The sequence below is a fragment of the Gigantopelta aegis genome, chromosome 9 (genome assembly GCF_016097555.1).
Source record: "Gigantopelta aegis isolate Gae_Host chromosome 9, Gae_host_genome, whole genome shotgun sequence".
In the NCBI taxonomy this organism is placed as follows: domain Eukaryota; kingdom Metazoa; phylum Mollusca; class Gastropoda; order Neomphalida; family Peltospiridae; genus Gigantopelta; species Gigantopelta aegis.
In genome coordinates, this window is record NC_054707.1 from 65,752,364 (window position 1) to 65,766,489 (window position 14,126).

The following is a 14,126-nucleotide window of genomic DNA, read 5'->3' on the forward strand; positions in this document are numbered from 1 at the left end:
TGTTACACTAAAAGTAGTACTAAACCAAATAACTTCCAGCTGGGTCAAAGTTCGAGGTGAACCCAACTTTTCATAGAGCGGTTAATACCACAAGTCCTGTCATCGGTGATAACTGTGTGTGTTTGTTAAAGACATTTCAGAAATATTTTCCATTCTAGGAATGCTGCATTATAGCCTGCTAGGATACTTTTCTATTGCATTTTGTGAAACAATCCAATGACTGTTGTTACTAACAGTCTTTATTATCCATATGGTTCAACATAACTGAGTTAATAATAATCATACTAAGCACACATGTAATAACAAGTGTAATGACGTAATTGTGGGAAGCAAGTCATAACATGATGTTGCTTCTCCAGTCCTAGCTCAGACTGTGCATTTGAAATAGGATTTCATTTCGTCGTCTCCTAGTTGTGGCTGAAACATTTTGAGTTGGGTCTTGTTGTTCATAAAGAAAACAACAATAATAATATGGATAATAAAGAAATTATTACACTCGCGTGTTTGTTGTACTGATTTTACGAAACTCGTGTCAGGATTCATGTATTATCCTCGCTCTCGCTCAGTGATACAAAACTCCTGACACTCGTTTTGTAAAATCAGTATGACACAGAAGGTTGTATAATAATCTCTATATATTAACCTTGGAGTATTCGTAGGTGGTTTAAACAATGAAAAGTGCATAGGCAAACAGACCTTTGGCCTATATTAATGCCAGTCATCAAACACATTAGCAGAGTTAGTTTGCCGAAAATGGAAGAGGCGGGATATAGCTCAGTCAGTGGAGCATTTGTCCGAGATATGGGGCGGAGTTTAGCTCAGTGGGTTGAGTGCCCGCTTAAGATGCTTACGTCGCAGGATCAAACTACCTCAGTGGATCCATTCAGCTGATTGGTTTTTTCCTTGTTTCAACCAGTGTACCACAACTGGACAATTTTAAAGGCCGTGGTATGTGTTTTACTGTCTGTGGGAAAGTGCATATAAAAGATTCCTTGCTGCATTAGAAAAAATGTAGCAGGTTTCCGTAGATGACTACTAGTCAGAATTACCAAATACCTGACATTAAATAGCCGATGATTAATTAATCAATCAATCAATGTGCTCCAATGGTGTTGTTAAACAAAACAAACAATCATCAGAGATGCTTGGATCATAGGATCAAACTCTATTGGTGGACTCTATGCTAATTTTGTTTTTCTTTATTCCAAACAGTGCCCCATGACTGATATAACAAATGTCTTGGTGTGAATTGTTATACCACTAGGTAAGAGTATAAAAAATAACCGTAGCTGCTAATAGAATAATGTATAGGTGGGTTTTTTTGACACTGTCAGAATTATGAAATGTTTGACATCCAACAGCTGACGATTAATAAATCATTGTGCTCTAGTGGGGTCATTAAACAAAGCATACATTCTTTCTTTCCTTAAATGTCTATTTTTCACAAAATGTTAAATTTCATACATTTACTGTAATTGTGTTAACACACTGACACAGTGACAGAACTTCTGGTAGTGGAAATAGATCTTTATTAAACGACCATACATCTGGCATACATGTACAAGTAATAACAGATATGGAAATGCTCCCTTCTCACACTTTCTTGGTGACCTGCATGTTTTAAGTTATCTCTGATCCTGAAAACAAAGTTGGTCTTAAAAAAATAAAATGAAATTTGAGGTGGATCACTTTGGTCACCTGGTCAGATGCTGACCTGTGTCCAGTCAAGTCAAGTCAAACTTGTTTTACATGCCTCTATCCATGAGGGTTAAGGCATGTACCCCCTGGGTCCTATCCCTGGCATGGCCAGCGATTTGACCCAGGGTAGATCCTGTGTCCAGAACAATTAACATGCTTATAACACCAATTCATTATATAGTTATGACTTGAACTTTGAACCATTTGTTTTCATTTCATAAGATACAGTGTGTTCAAGTGAGACCATTGTCTTCTGCTTTATATATACTCAACAACAAAAGTTTAGCTAATGTTAAAACAAATGGCATAACATTTATTAATTAACCTGTTTTTAGTAATTAGTATTCGCATCTGAAATGTTTACCATTTACAAACAACATAAACTCATCAACCTTTGCCTTAAGACAGCAGGAAGATCTAGTTTTCTTTTAAGTTTATTCAACCATGGCAAATTTAGATGTCATAAAAGATATTTGCTAAACTTTCGTTGTTGAGTATATATGATTTTATGTTGTTGTTTTTTCTGCCACAATGTTGGCTAATTTTGGAGTAGAATGATGTTCTGATAGATGATGTCTTTGTCATGAAGCTTTGAGCTTTTTTTCTGGAATCAAAGTTTTAACTTTACAGAGTTCTTCCCCATTTGCATCACCTTTCAGTCTCTGTTGTTTTCTCAGCAAATAGTCTGACACATTGTCAATTCTTTGTTTCCACAGCGAGGGCAATACACTGGGCTTTTCAAGAGAAACTGAAAAATAGAAAAACAAAAAACATTACAGAGAGACTTCATGCTCCTTAGAAATGTTAAAAAGAATGTACTACCAGTACTCCATACTAAACAAATCTTCTCTTAATTTGATAGATTCACTTAATAATTATTTTGGTGTTGTTATATATAATCTACAAATCCCAATCAATGCTCCAAGACTGGCATATATAAAAAGCCATGGTATGCACTATCCTGTCTGTGGGAAAGTGCATGTAAAAGATCCCTTCCTACAACTGGATACATGTAGTGGGTTTCCTTTTAAGTCTAAGACTTGCCATCCAATAGCCAATGATTAATAATAAATCAATGTCCTCATCCTCACAACCAGCTATAACCAGTAACACCTATTCTGCACAAACAGTTCAGATAGCTGACAGTACATGCTTGAACCTTAACTGGAGATATTATTATTACAGTTCAGATAGCTGACAGTACATGATTGAACCTTAACTGGAGATACTATTATTACAGTTCAGACAGCTGACAGTACATGATTGAACCTTAACTGGAGATATTATTATTACAAAGATATGCAAAAAATAATTTTAATACTAAAAGTGTTCAAACAACAACCATCTACGATACCAAATTCCAACATGACCAAAATCAGCATAACAACAATAACAAGAAGAAGAAGACTTTTGTTAATTAATTATGAGGGGGAAACAATTTGCTGATGTGTGGCAACTGGTCAAACTGTCACAGTAGCTGACTGCACACGTCATGCAATTAACAAAGCCCAGGACGGTGGTTATACCACAAACATCGCGGTCTCAGATAGAAGACAAGGTAATTACACGTTGTCGTCATCGAATCGCACAGATTGGCCGCGGCGGCAGTTCGCGGTGCACCCAGTCCAACTGTAAGTGTCTGTCAATTAATCAGGGGAGCAGAATAAACGCCGACAGTGTCAGCTGTTAGGTTTCACACTGTCACATGCAAGACAGGATGATCATGTGCCTTACCACTTCTTCACCCAGCCACCATAATATCCGCCAGCTTCACGTTTTTACTCCCTTGTCACAAACAAGTGATCAAAATTAAGAGGCTGGGACCTAATTCACTAAACTCTCGCAACTTTGCAGTGCAATGCTAAAAGACTTGCAACGAGGATGCTTTGTTGTCTAGCAGAGCCTAAGAGACCTTTGTGAATTAGACCCCTGGTCTACAGTTTGTCACAAGGGCGAGGCAGTTTGCACTGTGATTGTTATTTTATGGCAGTCATTTTTTGAGTGGTGGGTACATAAAAACTTACTATGTTCTCCCCCCTTTCCCCACACCCGTGTTCAATTCTGGGTCAGTCGTAACCATTAACTGCTCGAATGATCACCTCAATAAACCAGCCACCTGTCTACAGTCTTATGAGACCACTGTACACTTATTCCAACGAAATGTAATAGTACATACTAACCTGTAATAGTATACTATACTAACCTGTAATAGTATATACTAACCTGTAATAGTATATACTAACCTGTAATAGTACATACTAACCTGTAATAGTACATACTAACCTGTAATAATATACTCTGTCAAAAAAGAAACGCATAGGCGAAATATTCATGGAATTATCTCTTTAATACAAAGTGGCATAATCACAGTAAAATTTGACATGAGTGTGTGACAATGTTCTTGCTATGGACTGACGGCAGTGGAGGCGTTTTCGTCACCAAACAGCATTGCACGAGGGTGCTGAAATCAGTACCTTGTGTGGCCACCAGCAGCAGCAATCACTGCGCGACATCTCCTTGACATATACTGAATGAGTCTCTGAATCCGGGCAAGTGGAATCCTAGCCCATTCTTCCTGCAGTGCATGTGACAGTTGCAGAAGCATCTGAGGCTCTGGGTCACACTGGGTCACACGTATGTCCAGTTTGTCCCATAGATGTTCAATGGAGTTGAGTTCTGGTGATCTTGATGGCCATGGCACCACATTAATGTTCTCATTCTGCAGGAAATCCATTGTTACATGTGCCGTACGCAGCCTGACATTGTCCTGCTGAAAGAGTTCTCTCTGTCGATCCAAAATGGGAAGCATGTGACGGCGAAGAATTTCATCTCGGTAGCATACAGCTGTCAGGTTGCCTTGTACGAACACAAGTTCACTTCTGCCAGTGTATGAGATGGCTCCCCAAATCATGACACTCCCTCCACCGAATCTGTCAACTTGGGCGATGCAGTTGTTGGCAAAACGTTCATTGCAGCATCTGTAAACACGTTGTCGTCCATCATGTCGCTGTAGAAGGAAACGTGACTCGTCGCTGAACCATACTCGCCGCCAGTTTCCCCAAGTTCAACCCCTGTACATTCGTGCACCAGCGAACACGTAAATGTCGATGTTGACATCGCAGGACAGGGCCAACATATGGTCTCCTAGCCTATAAACCAGCTTCTCGAAGTCGGTTCCGAATGGTTTGTGCAGACACCCTTCTCAAACCAGGTATGCGTCCAACAGTGTTCCTTGCTGTGGCAGTTTGGTGACGCAAGTGCAAAACCTGGATGTAGCGATCTTGTGCTACAGTTGTTATGCGAGGTCTTCCACTTCTGGGCTGGTCTTCAGCTGATTCTAACTGCTGGTACCTGGAAACTGCCGGATGTTCATGTGGCGTGCAACTGCTGACTGCGATTCACCTAACTGGAGGCGGCCTATTGCAATGTTTCGATTTGGCAGGCTTAGTCTTGGCATCTTGTAACTCGTCGATGTCGAAATGGAAATGAGGCATCATTGCGAGCATTGCAGCTTTAAATACCCATCAATACCCCAATCTTTTCCCCAAGTTTCACGTGCATTCGCCACAATCTGACCTTTTCACGCTGATTTCCTGCAATTGTCACACAACGTGCCACAACATGCGTTAAATTTGTTTTAGGGTGCATTTGGGCATACTGTCCCATTCCAGGAACATTAACAAACATGGTCATTCAGCAACATTGTACAAAAAAAACTATATTTTGTAAAATCAAACACTTTTCTTCTTTCCCTATCACCTATGTGTTTCCTTTTTGACAGAGTATATATACTAACATGTAATAGTATATACTAACCTGTAATAGTATATACTAACCTGTAATAGTATATACTAACCTGTACTCATCCAACCACCTTATGCTAAGCAGCCCCTGTCTTAAGATACCACCTTAAAAGTCTACCATTTAATATAGTGTATATTAACTTATTAAAATGCCACCTGTCTTTACAGACTACTTTGACAGTCACAAAAATGATCTAATAACAAGACACCATATTTTGATGCATCCTTAGGTGACTCAGATTGGGCTGTTCAGTGGTGACCAGTTGCCTATGGTGCAGTTGGTCATGGACTGATCCCTTTGAAAGTTCAAAACAGATTTTGAATCAATTGCCTTAGGACTAGTATAGTAAAGGAACATGCAGGCAGTTTTGCTTAAAACCAGAATTCTGGATCTGATAATAATTACATGTATTATTAAAAGGACATACCCTAGTTTTTAAACACTATGGCATATTTTTGACTATTAGAGCCATTTTTGATAACTGAAATCATACTTTACTTAGATTTTATTATTTAGATTATCCATTTCCGTACATTCGAGGTGTTTTTGGTCATCCTGGTGTTTTTAATATCATAAAATGTCTTTTTAAAGGGACAGACCCTAGTTTCAACCTGTGAAAATTAACACTAAGTTTAGTTAAATCTAAAAACCTATAACACATTTGGATAAAGTTACAATTGAAAGAAACATGAGTTTGTAACTCTGAAATGGTGAAATACCATCTAAAAATAGACTAAATCTCGACTCCATAACTGTTACATCTCAGAAGCACGTGCGTTTTTAAAAATACGAAAGGATTTTTGTGATATTAAAAACACCAGGATGACCAAAAACACTTCGGATGTACGGAAATTGATAACCTAAACCATAAAATCTAACTAAAGTATCAAAAACTGCTATAATAGTCAAACATATGCCTTAGTGTTTGTAAACTAGGGTATGTCCCTTTAATATTTTTAAAAACGCACATGCGTCTGCGAGGTAACAATTATGGAGTCGGGTTTTACTCTATTTTTAGAGGGTATTTCACCATTTCAAAGTCAATGACTCATGTTTCACTCTATAGTAACTTTATCCAAATGGGTTACAGTTTTGTAGATTTAAACAAACTTAATGTTAATTTTGATGAGCTGAAACTAGGGTCTGTCCCTTTAAATTAATAACACCAATAATAACTAGTCTGGAAAATATTAGTACAGGATTTCTAGTGTTTTAGGCCCTATTCTTCATGTCTACCAGCCTAATTCTTACATTCTGAGCAAATGAAATGTCAAAATGTAGATAAAACAGTTCAAGCATCATTTGCGCATTAATAACCTAGCTTCAAGTCCTGGCTGCCAGTTTTACGAGGATCACATATTCTCCCTAGTTAGCTTTGTTAGGTTTCAATATTGTGCCATTATTTACTCAGCCAACATTCTGCAACTAATGACCCCAATTTTCATAATGCCAACAGAAATAAGATATATTAAAAGGACATACATCATTACTTGAAAGATGTAGGTTAAAGATGATACGTAAAATGTGAATAAGTAGTATCAACAGTGACCATGTGACGACATTGGTGAGCTCAATACAGGCATGTTGAATAGTAAACTTCATGCCCATAGAAGCTATAACAGTGGAGTTGAATAATAAAAGGCTAGGAAAAAGGACACCTTTATGCATAGAATACACTTCTAAGGCTAAGGAAAAGAAAATCTCGGCACATTTTAAACTACAGCTATTTGGTGTTTAACATTTGGTTATTTTAACACATGGTTGAGAGAGAGAGAGAGAGAGAGAGAGAGAGAGACAGATAGACAGAGACAGTGAGACAAAAAGAGAGAGAGTGAGAGCAACTGAGACCAATTAAGGTTCAAGCATGCTGATCTGGGCACGCAACTCAGTTATCTGGACTATCTGTCAAGGACAGTGTATTAGTGGTTAGTGAGAGAAGTGGGTGTAGTGGCCTTAAACCTATCCATTGAGTCATTAAACTAGCTCTGGGTGGGAGCTGGTACCTGGCTGCAACCCCAGACTCTACCAGCCTTAAGTCTGATGGCTTGACAACCATACCATCGAGGCTAGTTCCGAAAAGCAGCAAGGAATCTCTTATATACACTTTCCCACAGACAGAATAGTTCATACCTGTCCTTCGATCCGTAATACCTAGAATGAATGCTCCCCAACTCAACTATATCCCAACTCCAATCTAAAGCTACCGTAACTGTTTTGACAATGATCCATGAGTGCACGGCATCACAAATGTGAACATATTCATCAAGTGCTGTCTCGTCCAGACCACGATTTGGGAGAGGAGTAAGAAGGAATTATCATCTTGGGAAGTTGTTTTATTTTTTCAGACCAAGTAATTAATAGTGTCAGTCCTCTTATAGACAAAATACCTAACAATGGCAGTCTTCTTATAGGGAAAAATATATTAACAATGGCAGTCCCCTTATAGATGTAGAGATTATTATACGAGCTTGTGTGTTGTACTGATTTTACAAAACGAGTGTCAGGATTCTTGTATTGCCCGAGCAAGAGCGAGGGTAATACATGAATCCTGACACGAGTTTCGTAAAATCAGTACGACTCACACGCGAGTGTGATAATTTCTTTATTATCCATATTATTATTGTTGTTTTCTTTATGAATAACAAGACCAAACTCAAAATGTTTCAGCCACAACTAGAAGGAGACGACGAAATGACGTCATATTTCAAATGTACAGTCTGAGCTAGGACTGGAGAAGCAACGTTATGTTATGACGTCGCTTCCCAAAATTACATCATTACACTTAGGAGACAACCATATAAAGTGTTTAGATTTGCACAAATGTCATTTTTGACCGAAGGCGCAACTATGAAACATTTACGAGCATCAAATAGACAATAACACCCACAAATCTAAAAACTACATATGGTTATGTTCATTGTAAACTAAATAGTTTTTCAATGAAACTAACTGTATATTTGGTATTTCTTGAAAAAAATACCTGGCTACAATCTAACTTAGACCCTTGAATCGTCACTTCGCCTCTTCCAATTGCTAATGACGTCATTTTCTAATGACGTCATTAGCTTTCCAGGTGTTATTGTCTATTTGATCCCGGAAAAAGAATGTAATTAACCAATCACATTACAGAACACACTCGCAGTCAGTTTATAATTGTTATTACACGTGTTTCGTATGATTATTATTAACTCTGTTACTGTATGTTGAACCATATGGATAATAAAAATTAATAATAATGGCAATCCTCTTATAGACAAAATTACTGGTCAGGTGATAGGTTTTAAAGTGCACATTCAGAGCAATCTGTTGTAGTACACACCTGTCAAGGGCACAGGTGTGGATGGCTCCTCCATTCAGGATAGGACACAATTACTAACAATGGCAGCTAGTCCCCTTATAGGCAAACTACCAAACAGTGAAGGTCTTCTTACAGAAGGGGCACCTAACAGTGGAAGTCTCTTTATAGATTACGTTCAGTAACAGTGCTTATAGAAGTGTCAGTCCTCTTATAGGCAAACTACCAAACAGAGAGGTCTTCTTACAGAAGGGTCACCTAACAGTGGAAGTCTCTTTATAGATTACGTTCAGTAACAGTGCTTATAGAAGTGTCAGTCCTCTTATAGGCAAACTACCAAACAGTGAAGGTCTTCTTACAGAAGGGTCACCTAACAGTGGAAGTCTCTTTATAGATTACGTTCAGTAACAGTGCTTATAGAAGTGTCAGTCCTCTTATAGGCAAACTACCAAACAGTGAAGGTCTTCTTACAGAAGGGGCATACAAAAAGCTGCAAGTTATTACCTTTGAAGAATGTCCAGTGTTTATTCATGGTTTGTTTACATGCTTCAACAGCACTGTTATCACACACTTCAGATACAGTCTGAAACAGAAACATTTTATTTATTATATACATGTCTAATAATATGAATCATCATCCAAACAAAAACTGATGAAATCATCCACTCTCTCTATATATATATAAACTTAAAATGTGCTGTCGATACATACACAGCTGATAATTATACAAGTAAGAATTTTTTTTTGCTGGTACTGAGATCTATATTGTGGTCAAGTAGCTTGAATGGTGGCGATGTGTTTCTTTCTTTTTTTAAAGGGACATTCCTGAATTTGCTGCAATTTGTAAGATGTTATCGACTAACAGAGACTTTATAATGATTGTAATTACATATCAAATATATTTTTCTGCATAAAATATTAGTGGCTCTATATTAAACGTGTTTCTGAACCTTCTAATATTTGTACTAGGTTAAATTTCATTTTATTTCCTAAAATATATTGTTTTCATACCTATGAAATTATTTGAAGACACAATCCAATTTTGGCTTCTTACAAATATTAAGACGACCAGAAACACATTGAATATACAGACACTGATATTCTAAACAAAAAAAAATATATTTAATATGTAAGTTTAATTGTAGAAATATTTTAATAATCGGAAACATCTAACAATGCAGCAAACTCAGGAATGTCCCTTTAATAATCTAGAAAAACATGTCCAATTTTCATATGACAGACTATGAAAAGACACTGATTAAACATTGTGTTATGGTTTCATTAAACAAATATTTATTTTATTTCTTTGAACAAAATATCTTCAATAACTACCAAAAGATCCACATGACTGAAACAACTATAGTGTAACGAGTATTAAAATATATATATTCGTTAATTTTCAGTACAAAGGAATTAAACTGTTTTTTTAACAACACAAGTAACTTACTATGCAATGATTTTCTTTGTCTTCTTTCAATTCAAACACCTTTAACAATGCATCTTCAACTGGTAGAAGCACCCACAAAAGGTCATGGTCATCAAAAACAATATCCCATGGATCTGTGTTGAAGGTCAAGGTCTGTAGGAGAGTGAGAGAGACAGAAGAATCTGATACTTGTAGCTGGTACATCTCAACACGAGCTTGTCTGAAATAAAACAGTGACCATTTATTATAACCATCTAGAAATCAAATAAAAAGCTTCACTCTAACATTTTGTAAAGGCAGACACTCATAGCATTTGACCTGCATTACTGCTCTATGAAAAATGTCTGTAAATATATACATTTTATTTGTGTCTTCAAAAGTACTTTATTCAACCATCTGATAGTTATCATATGCCACTTATTAATGATATTTTGGTATATAATTAATTATGTCTATGTAGCCACAAAAAACAACAACAACAACTTGTATGCAAACTTGTAGTGAGCATGAGCTGGAGAGGATAAAAGTATCCAGTGTACATTTCAAGTCACATAATCCATGAGACTTTGCTTCCAGTATCAATATCATTGTCAAAATGCCGACAAATTCAGTAAAGATTTCTGTATTCAGAATTCCACTCATCACTATTAAATACAGCGAGACTTTACTTATAAAACTTTTACACTAAAATGTTTTATAAGCATGGACCCAGGTACAACTACTTTGCAATGGACAGATCATCTGGGAAGTGATGCTTTTAGTCACAGAATCAATTCCACTTGGTAGAATCTAGTGGAAAGTGTACATAAAATATTCATAGCTGCTATTTAGTAGAAGTAGCTTGTATGTTGCAGTGGATTTCCTTGTTCAAGCTGGACAAAATTTTGTAATAACTATTTTTAGGACACCAAATAACCAGGCTTCCAAATGTGCTGAAATAGTGTCCCAACATCAATCACTGCAATTAAAAAAATGTCCACGATAAAAAAACATGTTGTTGAAATTTAAAAAAAAAAAGAATTAATCGATGGCAAAAAAGTGCTGTGGTGAATTAAAAATTCTATGGCAATCTCCTCAGCATTGCTGATTGCTGCAGGCAATTGCAACAAACATTCCTTTACTTACCATTATAATACTTGTAACATAGAAGGTGTGTTTCTGATAATTAGATACTAGTAAAAAAAACACCAATTTAATTAATAAACAATTATTATTTATTAATAACAAATGGAACACTAATTAATAGATGTGCTACTGAATGTTTTTTGTTTTCTTCCTAGTTCATTTAAATATTGTTATTTATTTTAATTATTATTATTAAAAATTTTTTCAACAAAACTGGCCCCTTGTCTGGGAATAAGCCCACCCCATGCCAAGTTGTCTTGGTCCCCTGGGCTTATTTCCGGTCAAATACGGTATTCAGATAATATGTATTCTAACAGAACTATCTTCAATATACCTGCTTACTGAGACTGCTAGGAGCTTATGCTTGTTGTTGTAGACAATCTTCTCAATTGCAGGTTGCTCTGTAAGACCTGCATTTCCCTGAAGGTCAGATGACTGTACATTTCCCTCAAGGTCAGATGACTGTACATTTCCCTGAAGGTCAGATGACTGTGCATTTCCTTGAAGGTCAGATGACTGTGTATTTCCCTCAAGGTCAGTTGACTGTGTATTTCTCTGAAGGTCAGATGACTGTGTATTTTCCTCAAGGTCAGATGGCTGCCCCTCTGCTGGTGACTGTGAGCAGATGTGAGACTTGATACAGCACCGCTCTTTACCATCTAGACACCAGACTCTCACACTACAGTCCTGAGATCAAAACCAAATAATTTTATTTTTATATTTATTTTCATGCTTATATCCAATTAAGGTTCACACAAACTGTCCTGGGCACACCTCAGCTATCTGGTCTGTCTGTCTAAGACAGATGGTTGGTGGTTAGTGAGAGAGAAATCAGTGTAGTGGCTTTGTACCCACTAAGTTGTCAAACTTGCTCTGAGTGGGAGCCAGTTACGGGATGCGAATCTAGTACCTACCAGCCTTTACTCTGATCGCTTAATTACTGCACCATAGAGGCCGGAACTAAATCATTAATCATAGTCTAAGGCCAGGGCTTATTAAACTATTTACAGTCTAGACTCAAATCTCTAATGACATCACAGTCATGCAAATTATATGACATTGCCATGGTGTTAAAGTCTCAGACTCTTATTGGAATCTTCAGTCTAGACTAAACCTTTTATAAGCACAGGGCCAGGTGTCATATGTAAAGACATGATATGATTACAATAATGTATGTACAAGTTTGCAGTCTGGCATAACATTTTTTTAACAGCTCAATAAGACATCGAGGACAGATCCATGGAAGGGACCCAGGATGACCTGCCTCCCCTAAAATAATTTAGAAGTGCCCCTTCTTTTGAACAATGTTTACTGAAGTGCCCCTTTTCATGTAGTTGGTCCATGTGACTTTTATCCATTATAGTCCCCTGACTAAGAAATTTCCTGGGTCCATCCATGAGGAGGTGTAGCACCATAACACATAACTTCTCTCTCAGTAACCATTAACAACTAACTCCTGTCCAAGACGGACATCCCAGATGGTTGAGGTGTGTACCAAATACCTTATTTCAGGCTTTCTTTATTACAGTTTAAGGGGTGGGACGTAAAGTGCTTACTTGATGCACAGTCCATCTAAGATCAATACCCATTAGTGGGCCCATTGGGCTATTTCTCGTTCCAGCTAGTGCACCATAACTGGTATATTAAAGGCCATAGTATCTGCTATATGTGCAGTCTGTGGGATGATACATATAAAAGATCCCTTGCTACTAATGGAAAACTGTGGTAAGTTTCGTCTCTAAGAATATATGTCTTAACGAGACATCTAATAGCTAATGATTAATAAATCAATGTGCTCTAGTGGTGTTGTTAAACAAAACAAACTTTAAAGGAAACATGACACGAGACCATATTATAGCTCATTTTAAAAGAAAAATGATATAAAAATAATATACAAATAACTTTATAACAATAAAATACGTGTAGTTAACTTAAAATGAAGAAATTACGCTCATCAGTATCAAAGTACGATTTATGCATATTTCTTCGTGAGCGTTCGGAAAAAAAGGGAAGTGACGTCAGAGCCGCTGTACTCTTCCATTGTTGTTAACTGTTTATATATGGAGTAAGGGGCTTACGATCTTTTCAGTCCAACAGTGCCGTACTGCGCGGCCTTTGGGTGTAAAAATAAACAGTTTAAACGATCGGGATTGTCTTTTTATGGTTTTCCAAAGGATTGTATCCGAAGAAAGACGCGTGTATTTTATCGCAAAAGAAAAGATTGGACACCAACACCGCATAGTACTTTGGTGTCGGCCTATTTACAGCCCGGAGCCCGAACGTTACCCGGAGACAAAAACAGTACTCGGTTGCGAATGCCGAGGTGTACATTGTACATATTTGGCACAAAGATACACCTCAGCATGATGTATTTATATATGTTAAAACAAAAATGTAGAATTTTTTATTTATTTATTTTTTTTGAAAAAAAAAGATTTTTCATGTTAGGGCTGTAGGCCTACATAACAAAATCTGTATTCACCGTCCGAAGAAGGAAACATCAATAAGTAATTAAATATGGCATATACAAACATGGGATTTGGCATGAGGATACATCTCAGTACGATGTATTTAAATATGTTTTTAAAAAACGTGTAGAAAACAATAATAATTTTAAATAATGTTTTTAATCTTCGGGCGGAATACGTCACAAAAACGTTCCTCATCGCCCGAAGCCCCAAAGCAACACGAAGTTCAATACAAAATAAACCACTACTGTCGGTGTCGAAATAACTATTATGTTTCATCCATGGGCTGACTTGAGAATCGGAGTGTTGT

At 37.0% G+C, this 14,126-nt stretch overlaps 1 protein-coding gene across 1 annotated transcript in view; it reads right to left on the reverse strand.

Annotated features, from left to right (window-relative positions):
* Positions 1–1,512: 1,512 nt before the first annotated feature.
* The window catches only part of LOC121381085 (tRNA (guanine-N(7)-)-methyltransferase non-catalytic subunit wdr4-like), a 128,639-nt gene continuing 116,025 nt past the window's right edge, over positions 1,513–14,126 (reverse strand). The window contains exons 7-10 of the mRNA XM_041510186.1: positions 11,683–12,035; positions 10,245–10,443; positions 9,302–9,380; positions 1,513–2,446 (exon numbers count right to left, since the gene is read on the reverse strand). Coding sequence (XP_041366120.1) covers positions 2,280–2,446; positions 9,302–9,380; positions 10,245–10,443; positions 11,683–12,035 — 798 coding nt within the window. The 3' untranslated portion in view covers positions 1,513–2,279. The remainder of the gene's footprint in view (positions 2,447–9,301; positions 9,381–10,244; positions 10,444–11,682; positions 12,036–14,126) is intronic.